The 16,084-nt window shown below is 49.3% G+C and overlaps 2 protein-coding genes across 2 annotated transcripts in view; one reads left to right on the top strand and one right to left on the bottom strand.

The window, feature by feature from the left end:
* Positions 1 to 10,196, bottom strand: part of TMEM104 (transmembrane protein 104) — a 43,745-nt gene extending 33,549 nt beyond the window's left edge. The window contains 6 exon segments of the mRNA XM_050319101.1: positions 3,604 to 3,684; positions 4,090 to 4,192; positions 5,096 to 5,177; positions 7,159 to 7,280; positions 9,091 to 9,201; positions 10,017 to 10,196. Of these exon segments, the coding sequence (XP_050175058.1) occupies positions 3,604 to 3,684; positions 4,090 to 4,192; positions 5,096 to 5,177; positions 7,159 to 7,280; positions 9,091 to 9,135 (433 nt within the window). The 5' untranslated portion in view covers positions 9,136 to 9,201; positions 10,017 to 10,196.
* A 977-nt stretch (positions 10,197 to 11,173) lies between these two features.
* Positions 11,174 to 15,466, top strand: NAT9 (N-acetyltransferase 9 (putative)). Its single transcript, XM_050319508.1, has 6 exons — positions 11,174 to 11,391; positions 12,071 to 12,180; positions 13,074 to 13,211; positions 13,424 to 13,483; positions 13,657 to 13,751; positions 13,835 to 15,466. The coding sequence occupies exons 1-6, from the start codon at positions 11,315 to 11,317 to the stop codon at positions 13,979 to 13,981; spliced, it is 627 nt and encodes a 208-aa protein (XP_050175465.1). The 5' UTR covers positions 11,174 to 11,314; the 3' UTR covers positions 13,982 to 15,466.
* The last annotated feature ends 618 nt before the right edge of the window (positions 15,467 to 16,084 follow it).

The raw sequence follows: 16,084 nt of genomic DNA, 5'->3' as shown, positions 1-16,084 counted from the left end.
AATCTGCAGGGATAAAGAAATGCTTGATGAGACCACGGGATTCTCTTCTTCCAAACAAGTCTGTATAAATTTCAGCAAGGAAAAACAAATTGGAAGACGTTTTAGTTCAGAGACAGGTGAGTTACAGAAAAAAAGCCTCACATTTGTTTCATTTAGGAAGTTGACATTGAAGGAAAACAGCTCAAGGAACCTGCCCATACTTTCAAGTTGTGTGATGCCAGCTGATGCTTAATCCTAGTGCAGCTTGAGCAAATCAATTCACCTGTGCAAGCCTCACCTCACACTCACAGCTGTGACAACTACCAACAAGGACAGCACTGCTGCAGGAATGGGGACTCATATTTCTACAGCTTAGGTGCCCCAAAGTTTTCTCATGTTTTGCCATCATTCTGCCCCTGGACCTCAGGATGTTAGGAGACATTGATAGCCATTTTCCTTCATTTAAATGAATTATTCAATATACTGAGCCTACTTAGCACATAACATTCCTAAAAAGGGGCTGTATCAGGAAAGCAGCAAGAAAACTTCCCTGCTTCTGTACAGCAGCACTAAGTCAATGCTCTGGACTTTTCCTGGTTTGTCTAAAGAGACAAATGGAGATATTACAGAAATTGTCAGATCATTCCATATAGTTTCCCCCTTGTTTTCCTGCTCTGTGAAAGATTGAAGATGGCTTCACAGTTAAGGACTCTCTTGCACTGTTCTGCAGACAGCAACAAACGACCTACCAGTCTTCTCCAATTTCCCATTAAAAGGGGTTGAGGGTTATAACAAAATATCAGAAATAGGACAGAAACTGCAGACACACTAAGCTTAGTACTACAGACTCAGTTAGATTCTGTTTTGGGATCTCCACTGGTCTCAGGCCTCAGCTACCCTCCACACACAAAATAAGGCTGACACAACCACAGCAGCACCACTCAGCACCCACCAGCACACACTATATCCCTGTTTCAGTGCAGACTTTCCTGCCTGTAGGAAGTCCAAGTGATAGTCCTCTCCCAAACTCACCTTCTCGAACACAGGAAGACTTTACCATCAGTTCTTTTATAAACTGCTGCTGACCCTCCCTAATCAATACTTTCATTACTGGGCACAAAACGGGGAGAAAAAAGAATCAATGACTTCCCGTGAGGAAACAGTATGATAGATGTGCCTGGAATCCATTACTGCAATAAATGACTGCTTGGTCCCAGAAGAAAGCACCCAACATTGCACATTAAAAAATAAAAAAAAAATTAAAACAAGAAACAGAGCAGTTCTTCAGAACCAGCTCTTTCGAAAGAGCACACAGGCTCTTCACAGCCTAAACCTAAGTCAGCTCCCTTTAAGAAAACAGACAGTCTGAAATTGAGATTTATCCCCAGCTTACCTCCTAGGACTGCGGATTCAACTCCTGTCAGATTGCTGAAAATAAAAATCAGTCAAGGGAAAGGAGCAGAGAACTCACTAGAAATCAGAGGCTTTGAGGTCTATCACACAGCTTTCACCAGCCTTCCTTCTGAAGGCTGTAAAGCCCTCAGACACCCTGGGTTCGGATCCACGCTTCGTATATCGTGAGTAAACACCCACCCAGACATTTGTGAGCTGTGAAACCACAGGGGTTGGTGTTTGGAGCTGGGAATTCCCCAGTGTGGCCCAGTTTCTCAGCACAAGGCAGCAGACACTGGTCACTGAGCCCTTACTGAAGGCCCTTCTGTGCAGCCATCGGGAGGGAGGACCCCAGCACCGATCTGCAGAGGGAGGTACTTCACTGCTCTGTCTCTGCAGCCGCTCCCAGGCCAGAGGGTGTCTCTGAACCAGGACTCAGCGACAGGGATGAAGCCTCACTGCTGAGCTCAGAGGAAGGGAAAGCAGCAAATGAGTTACAGCTGCCCCAGACTCTTCCCATCTGGAAGTCACAAGTTAAGTCAGGCCATGGTCTGCAGCTGTTCCAGTGGCCTTCCTGCAGACAGATTCATCCCCTTGCGACGGGCTCAGTAGACCCTGGGGAGGATCCCTAACACAGAAATCAGATAACTGTGGCTAAAGCAACATTAAGAAGAGGGATTAAGATTTAAGAGTACTAAGCAGTTTATTTCACTTTGCTCAGAAGCTACATCGGTGCCGGCGGAGAGAGGACATGTATTCCCAGCACCCTCTAGTGTCCGAGCACCAGAGAGGTCCAGAAAGCACTTGTCCAACACCTGCCTGGTTTGGGGACATCCTTTTCAGCTCCTCTTTGAGGAATGTGCAAAGAAGGGGCCTCCTGAAACTTGATTATGAAGACACTCTGTCTCCTGTGAACCCCCCCAGCCCTCCACAGCTGAGTCCTCAGCAACCAACACTGCTAAACCCCATTACATGGTGATTGCCCTCAAAGCACTTCCAAATATTACTCCTGAGAGGAATATCGAGAGACAGGGAGGTGTTCACAGTGTTTTATAGATAGCAAAGCAAACAAGGAAGAACTCCTCTGAGGTCAGAGCAACTCAGTGCTACAGGCGAGACCAGGAACAAGACGTTTCTGCCACACTTCTCTTCCCTGACTAGAAATGTGGCAGCCTGATCCAAGGTGGATTATTCTGATAGTCCTGTGTGATTTAAATCTACAAAAGCCTAGAAGAGGCATGCATGAAAATTAAAAAGTTTTTTTTCCAATTAGACTTTAAAATCAGAAATAATAGTTCATAGAATCTTCACTCCTTAAGCCCAGCTGTCCTTCAGAGGCAACAGCCTTATGCTGGCACAATGCTGATGTAACATAGTGGAAAAAACCAGCCCGTCACCTCTTTGCAAGGTGGCCAGTGAACAAGGGAAAACATCATTTTCCACAATAAATGGGGCCTGACAGGTTCAAAACTGCACAGCCACGGTGTCTGATGATGTTCTGGCTCTGCACAGCATTTCACTGCACTGTTTTAAGGTTTCAGAATCCCTACCATTGTGGTTTGCATCTCTGTTCCACGCAGCAGTGGCCAGGGATGTATTGCAATACGGTTACAAGTTTGTTCCCTGGCATACAAGAGGCATTTAAAAACAGAAACACAAGCCAGCTACCTGTCATATGCTCAGCAGGGACCCTTTCAGCAGTTCATGTCCCAGCAGCTCTCTTGATGATTCCCCAGGCACAGGCAATTCCCAGAAGCTCCCATGAGAAGTCTCTCTTCTTCAAACTGATGCAGGGCTCAGGGAAGCCTGAATGTCCTATTCTTAAATGCTACAACCAAGATGGAACTGCCAAACACTGCAGCTGGGCTTTACTGCTTTAAACAGTGGAGATCACAGAGGACAGATGCAGTTCAGAGGCAGGTGAAGGGCAGTCAGAAAAGGCACTGATTCACACTTGCCTGTCTCAAGAAACTGGGCCCATAACCTGCAGTGTTTTGCTGGTTCTGTGCCCACCACAGCAGGTTCTGGCCCACCTGGCCCATAAATACTTCGTAGAAACATCACACAGGAGGATGAACACAGTCCACAGAGAGAAAGAACGACAATTTTGGCTGCAATTATCACAAACTCAGGATGCAAATCCACACTGAAAAAACCTTGCAAACTTAAGCAACAGCCATACACAGTGTCCTGGAGGACCTGAAGGGCCTTTTGAAAATATGCATCACGTACCTTTATTGAAGAACATGGAAGCCATTTGGCCCATTTCCACCCTCTCAGTGATTTCAAAGATATTGGGTGAGCCACGTCTCTCTGCACGATGAAAAAAAGAAGTGTTTCAACCAATCCCTCCAGTAAACCCAGAGGCCAAACTACCTGGACACTTGGGAAGCTCTAGCAGCAGTCTGAAGGACAGTTTGTACGACTCCACAGCTGCAGAGTCACTGGTCCAGTTACTCTACCGAAGCTAGTTTAAAAATGTTTAGAAAAGAAGATGTTCTCATCTTAGTGACCTAGAAGGAGAAGATCTTTATCAGACTGCAGGAGGTAAACTGAATTCTCAATGAGTCTTATCTTGCAAATGCTAAGGACTTTGGGATGTGAGCACATGGAATTAAGGGTGAAATGGACAGAGGAGTCCACACTTGTGGAATTCTCTGGGACACTGTCTGCAGAGCAGAGGTCTTGGAGCAGCGAAGGCATGAACTGGGTACTCACGAACTGACAGGATAGGCCGTGTCTCCGCTCGCTCGTAGCCATCTGGGAGGAGAACATCACTGTCAGATACTCCAGAGGAAGAATCTTCATCCTCATCATCCTCCTGGAGGAAAAGACCAGACCACTGCTGAGATATGTGCTACCCACGGTAAAGGCTTTGGCCCCACCAGTGTCACAGTCACTTCCAGACACTTAAAAGAAAAGTCCCTAACAAGGAGGGTAGGACATGAAAGCAAAGGTAACCCCAGGGAGCCCTTGGGATGCTGTGGAGGGCAGAAGAGGGCACTGGCAGAGCAGGCTGAAGTGAGTGACAGGCTCTGCTGTCCCAGCCTGAGGTCACACACACAGCAACAGTGCCCAGCTCCTGTAGTGATGCGTGGTACAAGGAAGTGAGAAACTTCTGGCAGAGCTGCAGCGCTGCAGAACTGGTAGGAAAAAATCTAAACATATAGTGTCAGCTAGTTAGAGCAGGCAGGTCTAGCTCCTAACTCCATCCCACTAACACAGGGGTCTAAATCAGCGCAAACAATTACACCTCCCTCTGATCCAGAAAAGCCACAAGTAAGCTTTACAGCAAGGGCATAATTCAGAACTGTCCACTCCCTGGGATACAGCCCAAGTAACAGCAAGGACATTCCAGCCTGTCCCAGTTAAATGACCTGAGATCAGCAAGGATTTATAGTCCTCAGCACACTCCAAATAGCACCAATATATTGGCTGCCACCTCTCCACATTCACTGAGCAGCGCTTCTGGGCAAGGAGAGCACGATCAGTAAGAAATGTGAACAGCACAAGAGATTTTTCAAAGCAGGAGCAGAAAATCCTGTCTTTAATGAGCAACCCCACAGGGAACTAACAGCCATATTTTATATGGCAAAGTTAAGTACAGTAGAAATTTATTTCTTTAGAGTTAGTAACGAGGCACGGCAAAGATGCAGAGGAATCCCAGGCAAATCCTACAGGATAGAAGAACACGAGAAAACGTAAAATTAAACCCCACACAAACCTTGCGTTTTTCCATTCTCTTCCATCTCAGCTGGGCATTTGCAGCAGCCATGGCTTCCACCACAAAGGTCGTAGTCATATAGCTACAGAGAGAGGAATTCAATTGATATCATCAATAACAGTCAAGAACTGTCACTGAAGAGAGATGGAGAATTATTCCCATCTGTTTGTAGGAGCGAAAAAACCAAACAAAACCAACCCTTTTGCCAGCTCCCCACACACTGTTTTGGTAGTGTTTCATCTTGTTTTATTGCTCCCTTCTGCTCTTGAGATTCAGGTGTTCAAGCAGACCACAAAATGCAATAAAGTATAACACGCCTTTAGATATAAAAAAGACACTTCAGATATAAAAAAGACACTTCAGATATTTGGAAGGCACCTTCCTGGTGTTTCTGTGCGTTGAAGGCAGCAAGAGGACTTTGCCCTTTGCTAGAAAGCAAGTTTCCTTCCTCTTTTTACAGCCTAGGATGAGCACAGTATTATTCTGAAACTCATCTATTAGGGCCTGTGGCAAAGGTACTACAGTCTCTTAAATAATCTTACAAATGGCATCAGAAGCAAAGCAGCAATAGAAGAAGGAGAGATCACACATGCATGCAAATACACGTTGCTGGAGGCCAGGGGAAAAAGCTGTTCAGGGAGACAGTGAGAGTCGCTGATGGAAGGAATATCATTATCTCAGCTAAAAACAGTCCTATGATATTAATAAATTTCAAAAAAATCCTCAAATCAATTTTATTTAAGGCTTTAAAGTGGTTTCTCACTGTTTTAGGAGCCGGACTCACTTATTGAGCTCAAATGAGAGATTAGTTTTGCAAGAGTAAAAGGAAGTGCTGAGGTCTGTGTGGCAATTTCTGCCCAGACTTTTCCTGCACTGAAGGTGCCCAGCGGGCACGAGGAAGTCACAAGCACCAGAACAAAAGCCACAGAGCAATGCAGCTCCCAAGGCATGTACTCCTTTGAGCTGCACCTTTTCAGTTTAATCCAGTGCAGTTCTGGTACAAAGGTTTGGAGCTTTGTGTTCTTCTGCTGACCTTGAAGGATTTTCTGCTGGTGCTGAGCTTCGTACTTTGAATTTATGCTTTTATACTAATGTAGCTAAAAGGAATTGCTTCCAAAGCTCCCAGTTACTGGTATTCCCACAGTTTACAGCATCCAGCTAGGAGGTGAGGCACTAAAAGCATTACTACAGCCAGTAATGACCATACAGATCCTCTGTTTAGCAGCACCTAACAGATCCCAAAGGCTCTGCCTCAAAACTAAAGGCACGTTCAGGCTGAGACAGCTGGTTATTGACAAGGCTGGAACTTCAAAATTCCATTCTTACAAAAGGCAGGAGGGGATTTTGGTTTTATTTTTTAAATTCTTGTTTTTATTTTAAAACCAAGCAACAAGAGATTCACAGCCCATCAGAAGATGGCAATTCTATCAATAGCTCCTCAGACACCAGCGCTGTATCCACAGCCTTCAGCTCCATCTGCTGCTCCAGCTTGGAGGCACCTGGGCAGGAGCTCATAGTGAGCCACTGGGAAAATCAGGAGAGCAGCTCCAAGGTCTCAAGTAGTGAAGGTCTGGAGGGGATAAGACAGGCCTGGCTATGCAGGAATTTGTTTTCCTGACACCCTTGCAGCTGTGAGAGCATTGCCAGAAGCCCAGAGAGAGCTTCCACACCTGCATCACATCTGCAAGTCACAAAGCAGAAGCACTACCCCATGTCACCTGTGACCTGGGTGGCGGCTGGGGAACCGATCCACGACAGAGGCAAGCATGGAACGTATACACAGTGAGGACAAAAAAAAGGAAACTGGGAGAAAGGTCCTAGCAGACTCTGCACTGGAGGAAAAGTCTTGCCCATCAGTCAGGAAATGGGATGTAGCACCATACTGCACATGTGGTGCATACTACAGTCAGGAAATGCTTCCCTTCAAATCAGGGCAAGACCACTGCAGAGACCAAGCCTCAAGGAAGCAGAGCACAGGAAAGCAGCAAAAGTCAACACTGTCCTCACAGCCCCACCCAGCTCAACCCCCTCCAGTCCCCCACAGACACACACTCATGTCCTACCTCATAAACCCCAGGAACATGAGCAGGATGAGGCTGACGAGCCACCCCGCTGTCGCAAAGGCCTTCGGCATTGTGAGGGCTCCCGTCCCCACGATGAGGTTGAACATGTAAACCAGGCCAACCTGCAACCAGCCACAGGATCCAGCATCAGAGTGTGCCAGGAATCACCCAAAACACCTCACTTATGCACTGACTCACACAGAGAGGGCAATCCTTGAGCGGGCAGGGTGGGAGCAAGAAATAACTAGAGGAGGGGACTGATAACCAAAGGGAGCAGAGTGAGTGTCAGCACAGTTCCTGGAAAAGAAAAAAAAAGAAGAGATATCCCTCCCTCTTTTCCTAATTATTTTAAAATAATTTTTCTATTTTAACTTTTAAAGTTAGAAAGCACATGAGCCTTTTATTTATTTGTTTTCAAATCACTGCCTTCTACCAGAAGGTCTATGCTGTGGGTAGAGGTCTCTCCTTGTTCTTCCGACCTGAACCCAAGCAGTTATGACTGTGCACCTGAGTTACCTTTCAGAAGTGCTTGTTCTTCTTTATTCTTAGTCAAGAAGGAAATATCCAGAAAGAATTCTAATTCAAAGCCTACTTGACATTTTACCAGTAAGCAGCTGAGCACCTTCTGAAGAAGGGATTTTACTTCCTGAAGGGAAAGGATTTTATCTTCTCTGGCAACGAGCTTTTTTACTGCACAGGGACAAAAGAGAACCCTGCACTTGGACAGGACCCCCAGGCTATGCATTTAGCTGAATTCAAGATCAAAAATTGCCATAAAGTTGTTGTGCTTTGGGATTTTTATTTTAATATAGGTCAGAATCTCTCCAGAGGAGAGCCAGTAAAGAAGTGTGTCTGAGCACACTTTTGTGGGTGTGGAACAATTAACATTGGGAGAATAATTCCCCAGAGACCCTGCAAGCACTTCACTGGCATAAGCACAGCAAGTTCATCTTGTGCTGAACCTCCCAGAATGATGATTTTCCTTAACTTTGGTCAAGCAGACAGAGACAAGGATGATGCCCATGAGTTCAGTCTGGTCAGACATCTTCAGGGAAAGAGAGTCACAGCCTTTGAGATTACTCCACGAAATTCATGCAACACCAACTTAACAACATAAGAGCAGGTGACACTAATCCTTAAGGGTCCAGACGTCCCAGTTACTGTCTCAGTTCTCCATTTTCTCAGCTGTGTCCTATTTCTGCAACCTAATATCCCTTTCTCCTAAATTCAATCCTTAACACAGGGATGAAAATTTTAAAGCGTTTAAAAGCCAACACACAGATTTCATAGATACAGATTTCTGCATCTAGTGAGTTCACTTTAGAAAAAATAAAAATAATGAAAACATGTTTGCAAAGCTCTGTTTTTAAAAGCTGACGTTTTATGAAGACTTGTGGCTATGAAAACCAGTATTTCCAGTAATATAGGAAAGCAGTAATTGGCTCTGGAGTTGCACCAGCCACCACATTATGGGAAAGAAACATCCTGACTGCTAATTTTAAGTGAAGTGGTTTAAAACAAATTACTGCAACAGCTACAATTAAGTAAACTTTGAGAAATTCAGGGGAAAGCTTATATAAAGTAACAAAAGAGAAGAAAGTGGCATAGTTTCAACGTCACAGTTCCCCCCATTTATGCTGCTTCACGTGACACTGTGGTTTGAGAAAAACAGTAATGAAATATAAGAAAAGTGGGTAAAAAGGATGGAAGAGCTGGTGTGGGACATTAAGCACTTTTTAATCTATACTTTAGTAGTCTCTGATATAAAAAAACCCCAGTAACTACAAACACTAAGCATTTTTAACTACCCTTTGACCTCCACCATCTCCTGAGCCCATGGGGAAGTGGGAACTGAAAACACAATGCTGAGGGAAGAGTATTTTGAAAGAAAAAAACCAACTTGTGAGCAAACCCACAAGCAGCAGAACTCACATAGGGAGAGTAAAGCTCTCCAGTGTCAGTGATGCCTCCTGCCATGCTGGAGATGGAGGGGAGGCCCAGAGCACAGCCAGGAGGGTGTTTTCAACTTCTCTTCCCTTTAACCTGGGGAAACATGAGAAAACTGTGTTATTTTTTGCTGGAAAGAGGAGGAACTCACCAGTCAGCTTTTGTACATCAGTCTTCTGGCACTTTAGCAGACCTCAGCAGGACCTTGCCCTTTGGACAGACCCCTCTTACCAGCACCACTCGGCCCAACACTCTGCGAGGAGTTTTCATACCTGTTAAGCCAGTTTAAAAGCAACCAAAAGGCCCTGCCCTTTCACAGCACGTGATGACCAAACTTCACCTTCCCCAAACAGCCAGAGGGGCTCTTCCATACACTAAAACCTCAAGAGGAAGAATGACTGCCTTGGGGATGAGCTCACACTGCTGCTGCTCATGCAGCTACTAGTCTTTTCAAGCACGTGCCTGCTGTAAATCAAAAACCAGCCTACAGTCTCTCCTCATAAATCAAGAGCAGAAATGAGTAGACAAATTAAAACACCGCACCTATTAAAGACACGCCAAGATGTTTTTCACGTGCCAAGGTTTCCAAAGCAGAAGTATTTGGGGAAAGAGAAGAAAGTGGAATAGTTTCAGTGTCTCAGTTCTCCCAGCTTACGCTGGTTCACGGGACAATTTGGGTTGATGAAAACATTAATGAAATATAAGGAAAGTGGATAAAAGGATGGAAGAGCTGGTGTGGGACATTAAGCAGTTTTTAGCACTTTTAGATCTATACTTTAGGCAGACATTGCTCCTTTATTTTATTGAAAATAAACTCTGATATAAAAAAAGGTGGAGGGGAGAACCAAAGCCTCCTGAAAGGTTTCAGTGTCAGCAGTTAGCCACAGTAGAATTGTTTAAGGGCTTCATACTTCTACATGTGCTCCTACTCAGCCACACAAACTGGGACAAATCATCAGCACGAGCTTCAAAAGGTAAGAGCACCACTAAAAAAAACACAAACAAAGAGTTGTAAGCTGGCACACACACGCTGGATGACAGAAACCACTCTGGCAGCACAGCTCAGCGTGGTCATAACTGGACCAGCCTCAGGAGCAGAGGCCAAACATCATCTTTTATGACAGAGCTGGGCTCAAAACGCAGCAGCCGAGCTTGGCAGCCAGAGAGCGAGCAGGAAGAGCAGGGGCGTGCTGACAGACAGCCCGGGCACGGCCCTCACCCAGCCCGGGGACTGACCGCAGGGCCCCCCGAGGCCTCCAGAGCCCCCCGGCCCTGCCCTACAGCCGGAACGCCGCTCGCCCACCCCGCCCTGCCCGGGGGAACCCCCGCGCCCCACAGAGCCCCCACACCCCGCGGCCTCCTCCCGCCGCCCGCTGCACCCCCGCCCCGCACGGGACCCTCCACCCCAGGCCCCTCGGCGCCGGCAGGGCAGCCCTCCAGCCCCGGCCCGCACAGTCTGTCCGCACAGTCTGTCCGCAAAGTCTGTCCGCAAAGTCTGTCCGCAAAGTCTGTCCCCTCAGTCCCCTCAGTCCCCTCAGCCCCCTCCGGCCCCCTCTCCCCCCGCTCCCTCACCGGCAGCGGCTCGTGCCGGCGGCCACGCCCCCGCCGCGCGGGGAGCACCGACGGCGCACGCGCGGAACCTTCCGCGCACGTGACAGGCTGGCGGGCGGAGGGCGGGGCGGAGAGGAAAGTGTCGGGCGGCGATTGGCTGGAGGGGAAGGGGGCGGGGCCGAGCGGGGGCGCGGCCAGAAAAGGGCGGGGTTGTGGCGGTGACGGGGCGGGGCTTGTTTGGGGGTGGTCTAAAAGGGGCGCGGTTGGGATGGAAAGGGGCGGGGCTGGACAGGGCAGAGGCGGGGCCAGAATGGGATGGGGGCGGGGCCGGGATAAAGACTACGATAACCATTGGGCCGTGGGGAGGGGCGGGGAAGGGCAGGGCAGAGGCGGGGCCAGAAGGGGGCGGAGCCCGAGTTGGGTGTGATGGGGCGTGGCGATGACGTAACACAGTTCTGTGTTGGCCCCGCGCATGCGCGGGGGGCGGAGCGGGAGGTGCACGTGACCCGCGGGCGGCGGTCCCGGAGCGTCCCCGGCCCGGGGTCCCCTCGGGCTCCCCGGTGTGGGGGGATCGGCGTGACCTGCGCTCCCCACAGGGCTCCGGCAGCGCTGCTCCGTCCCTCGGCCTCGCCGCAGAGCGGGGCGGGGCGCCGGCGCCATGAAGATTAACCAGGACACGGTGCTGCGAGGGAGGAAGGTGGCGTTGGTGCCCTACACGGCCGCACACGTGCCCCGGTACGTGGCTCGTGTCCTGCTCGGTCTGATTTCACTTCTCTCTCTGAAGCGAGTGTGGTGGTCAGAGAGGGCCTCTTCCCCCTGGGAATCACTGCCGGGAAGGCGGGGAGCGTGCCCTCCATGCCCGTGCCGGGTCTCCTGGAAGGGAGAACTTCATCTGTGCCACCGGGTATACCCGTGGAAAGGGGAAATACCTGCCTGTGAGTGAGTGAACACCAGCGGTTCTCCTGTTCTTTCACTACTGACAGTGTAAGAGCAAAAAAAAACCCCAAAACATCAATGTGTGGATGTTTGATACGTTAGTGTGTAGGGTTGTGAAGTGCTGGCCTGAACAGCTGCAGCCTCAAAAGAGCCAGTGATTTTCTCGGTGTGCAGGAGCTGCCGGATCATCTCACCCGGGATGAAATGCTCCAGAACCCCGTGCTCTCAAAAACACCCAGTTTGCATCGGGCACCGTTCAGGCGAAGCCACCAAACTTCAGACAAACACTGAATTTCCACAGAGGGCTCTGATTGCTGTGCTAGAAAGGGGAGAGAAGGTTGTGGACGCTTTGAAGCCGCCACAAAGGCCGGGCTGATGTTTCCAGAGCTGGTTCATGCCCTGATCCTCGCGTGGCCGGTGGGGATCCAGCCGCAGTGCTGCAGCTGGGGCGCTGACGTGGCTCTGGGTCCCTCGCCAGGTACCACGAGTGGATGCAGTCGGAGGAGCTGCAGCGCCTGACGGCCTCGGAGCCCCTCAGCCTGGAGCAGGAGTACGAGATGCAGCGCAGCTGGAGGGAGGACACCGACAGTGAGCACCTGAAATGTTCCCTACGGGAGGGTGGAAGTGGTGGGGAGGTCCTTTCCACCCTGGGAAGGACCCACAGTGAGCTGGGAGTCTCCCGCAAACCAGAGGGGATGTGAGACCCTCTACAACAGCAGCTTTGAACTGGCTTTCTGTTATAATTAAAACATGTCAGGGAACTACAGAATGTCCAGGGCTGTTGGTGTCCTTTTTCTGCAGTTTTTTAAAGGTTACAGTGGATTACTTCCCACAGCATTATGTGCTGATCCTGCCAGCACTCCCCAGGTCTGATCATTATGAAAAAGCGGAAGCAGGTTGTGTTTTTCCTTGAGAAATCCAGTGATTTTTATAATCATCTGGTTGAAGCAACTGAATTGGTTCCCTGACTCTCCTACAGGTAACAAATCACTGCCCATAAAAACCTGGTAGAAATACAGTGAGCTGGAAAATACTGAAGCTGGCAAAGACCCCGATCTGGAGCATTTGTCTTACTCAAAGCATTAAAAGCCTTCTCAAAGCAGTAATAATGTGAACCAGATGAATCACTGGGTCTCAGCCTTTTGTGCACCAAACAATTCTTTGCCCAAACTTGCTGCTGAGTGAGACAAGGCAGGGAGACCTCAGACTTGGGATGGACGTTTTCATGCTCCTTAAACATGCTGTTTCTAGTCTTGGTGTCTTTGTCACCCTCATTTGGGTTTTTCCAAATATTTCTTACACTTCTATGGTTGGGAGCAGGCACACTTGGCGTGGGAAACCCAATTATTAGCTCTTCCTTGCTGTTAACGTGTGGAAACTTATTCCTCTGACTATTACCTGCCTTTAGGTTCATTCTTCAGTAATCTGGGGATCATTCTCAGCATGCCCTGAGCATGCTGCCTCTTTCTTGTCTTCCCCAGAGTGCACCTTCATCGTGCTGGACGCGGCGCGGTGGCCGGGGCAGGCGGAGGAGGAGTCCTGCATGGTGGGGGACGTGAACCTCTTCCTCACCAACGCCGAGGATCCCACCCTGGGAGAGGTTGAAATTATGATTGCAGGTCAAGTTCTGCTTCATAGCTTTGTTTCCATGGCTAAAGGCAGCTGCAGACAGATGTTACATACAGCAGCTTTTTATTCTCGTGCTTTACCGTGGCTGTTCAGCCCCGATGCGACCTTTGTTGGTCCAGGTCACAGTCTCTTCTGAAAAGTGTCTGGTGTGGCTGATTTGTTTCCCAGAAGTGGATGCTGACTCCGTGACTGTCTCTTTCAGAGCCCTGCTACCGAGGCAGAGGGTTTGGCAAGGAGGCAACTCTGCTGATGATGGCCTATGGTAAGGCTGGCTCGGTGCACGGGAACAGCCTGTGATCCCGAAGGACATAATCCCAGTGATTCAGACTGGGTAACGAGGGATGCATCTGCCCCAAGATTGGAGTCCTGTGCTTTTATAGATGTGGCAGCTGAGCAGGTAATAGAAATGCTTCTCTCTCTGATTTCTTTTTGCAGGAGTGAGAAGCCTGGGGATCACCAAATTTGAGGCTAAGATTGGTCAGGAAAATGAAGCCAGTATCTGCATGTTCAAAAAGCTTCACTTTAAGGAGGTGCAGTAACAGCCCATCTTCTACCCAGAGAACATGTTTCCCCCGTGACTGGGACTGAGCTGCTTTCCCTCTGTGTGATGCAGGTTGCTGTGAACAGCGTTTTCCAGGAGGTGACGCTGAAGCTGGATGTCAGTGACCAGGAGAGGCGATGGCTCCTGGAACAGACAAACCACGTGGAGGAGAAGAGCTACACCGAGCTGAAGCGGCCAGTTGGGGTGCTGGAGACCTGACAGACACATCCAGACACGGGCTGGGTTTCCAGGGAGGAGCTGGACACTGTTGCAAGGTCTGGGTGTGGAGGACACTGCTGAGTCAACACTGCACTTGACTTGTTTTCACTTATTTTCAGTTACTTTGTCATCTTGTCAACTTTGCACTTTGCTGCACCAGCCAGGATTACTGCCTGAAGTTTGGACCTGGAGAGCAGCCGCTAATTCGCAGGTTTGGCTAGGAATGACTGTAACCTTCACATGCTGTTCCAGCAGAGCCTAAAATCACCAGCAGTTGTTTCCTGGTGCCACCAATTTCTGTACAAGCAGTAACTTCTCCTGCTGCCCTCGGAGCAGGGCTCATCAGTTCGGCAGACGTGGTGTCATGCGCTGGCAGCTCAGTTTGTTTACTCTGAATAAAAAAAAAAAATGGCAAGGCTCTGAGGTTCCTGAGCACAGTGTGGGGCTCAGCTGCTTGCTTTGGCTGCTCAGAGTGTGGTTAGGGTTTGTAACAGACAACAGAGACTCTCTGAACCCAATCTTCCAGGGTCTGGTGCGTTGCAGGGGGGCACTGCTGGGTCCTGGCAGGGAGAGGCCCTGGCGTGGGTGAGCACAGCCAAAGGGCAAGTTAATGTGATGAAAATTGTTGATATTGGCTGATCAAGACTAGAGCTGAGCCCCACCATGACAGCTGTGCAAGGGAGGGGCTGGGAGCTGCAGGAGACTGCTGAGACAAACCTCCTGGAGCTTCAGGGTCGTGCTCCAGATCTGGAAACCTCAGGCCAGCACTGAAGGGATATAGCACTTCATTTTCCCTGGCTGCTTTGATGGGAACAAGGAGGAAGAGAACACACTGAAAGGAGACACCTCCCTTCTTCCAGCAGCTCTGGACTTGCTCTGTTGAGCCTGGAGTCTCTTGTTTGCTGCTCCACCAAGATGATTGGGGGGAAAAATATCTATGACTGAGGGGCAGTTATATTTAGGTGGGAGTTAACCAGCCTAAGCAGCAGTAGATCCGAGATCTGTGGATGAAGAAGAGGCAATTGCCTGACTCTCACTGCACAGACTTACCTGTGCAGTTACTCAGCCTGACCTCTCCTGTCCCACACATGCTCTCCACAGCAGGGAGGCTTGCTAAGAGGAGAGGGCAGAAGGTAAGGAGGATAACTCACTCCTGTGTGTTTTCCCACTGTAATAGCAGCCGTAATGGCTAATCTAGACCAGAAATTATCTGTTCCAATGATGCAGGATCAGATAGTAACTTTTAGATTTGCCCAGGGATGTTTATATTGGATATTGGCAGTCTGTGGAATTTTTAGTGTTGCTGTGCCTTTTATTTTTAGGGCCTGGGGGGTTTTAGTTTTCCAATTTTAGTTAATTTAAATACATGATTCCTGTGACTAATATTAAAGCCAAGCGTGGGAACAGTGTATCATGGTATTTTAAACAACAAGTGTTTAGCGTGGATTTAGTTGTAGGGAAAGCTTTGTGTGGTAATAAAGTGAAGAGCAGCTCTACTTCCCGCTGGGATTTACCATGACAAGGGCTACTAATCCTCCTGCTGTTTGTCACCTGCTGCAGGCAGGAATGGATTCTGTCCTCCAGAACAAGATTTGCAGAACCTGCTGGGCAAACTGCTGGCTCTGTGCTCCTTCCGTGGAGTGTTTCATCCCCGTGCCACAGGAGCCAGGCCAAACTGGGAGGAGGGATGGAGCTGAGCTGGGATTTGCTCCGCTTAAAAACCGACCTAGGTGGGAAAAATAACTTAACCTCTGGTGCCAGGGAAAAGGGGCAGTGATATCCTGTCACAGCTCCCCATGCCCAGCCGGTTGCTCCGGAGCCAGTGAGTGCCCAGCTTGGCATCCCCGGTCCCCCGGCAACGCCAGCACTCTCCCGCCTCCACAGGGGCTGGGAAAAGCCTTTGCCTGGCAACCCAAAACAAAGTTGGGTCTGTCCTGGAGCTCAGCCCTCCCCCAGGCTGGGGCGGTCCCAGCGAGGCTCAACCAGTGTTCCCACAGGGAACCAGTCCCCGGCTGCTCCGACCAGGCCAGGAGGCAAAAGATGCTCCTGGGACCCACTGGATGCCCCCAGTCCTGCCCTGCAGGGGAGGCCCCAGCCAGGCTG

The sequence above is a fragment of the Myiozetetes cayanensis genome, unplaced genomic scaffold (assembly GCF_022539395.1).
Source record: "Myiozetetes cayanensis isolate MyiCay16 unplaced genomic scaffold, myiCay2020 scf22, whole genome shotgun sequence".
Taxonomy (NCBI): Eukaryota; Metazoa; Chordata; class Aves; order Passeriformes; family Tyrannidae; genus Myiozetetes; species Myiozetetes cayanensis.
Note: the sequence above shows the minus strand (reverse complement) of the source record. Positions and strands in the feature narration are given on the sequence as shown.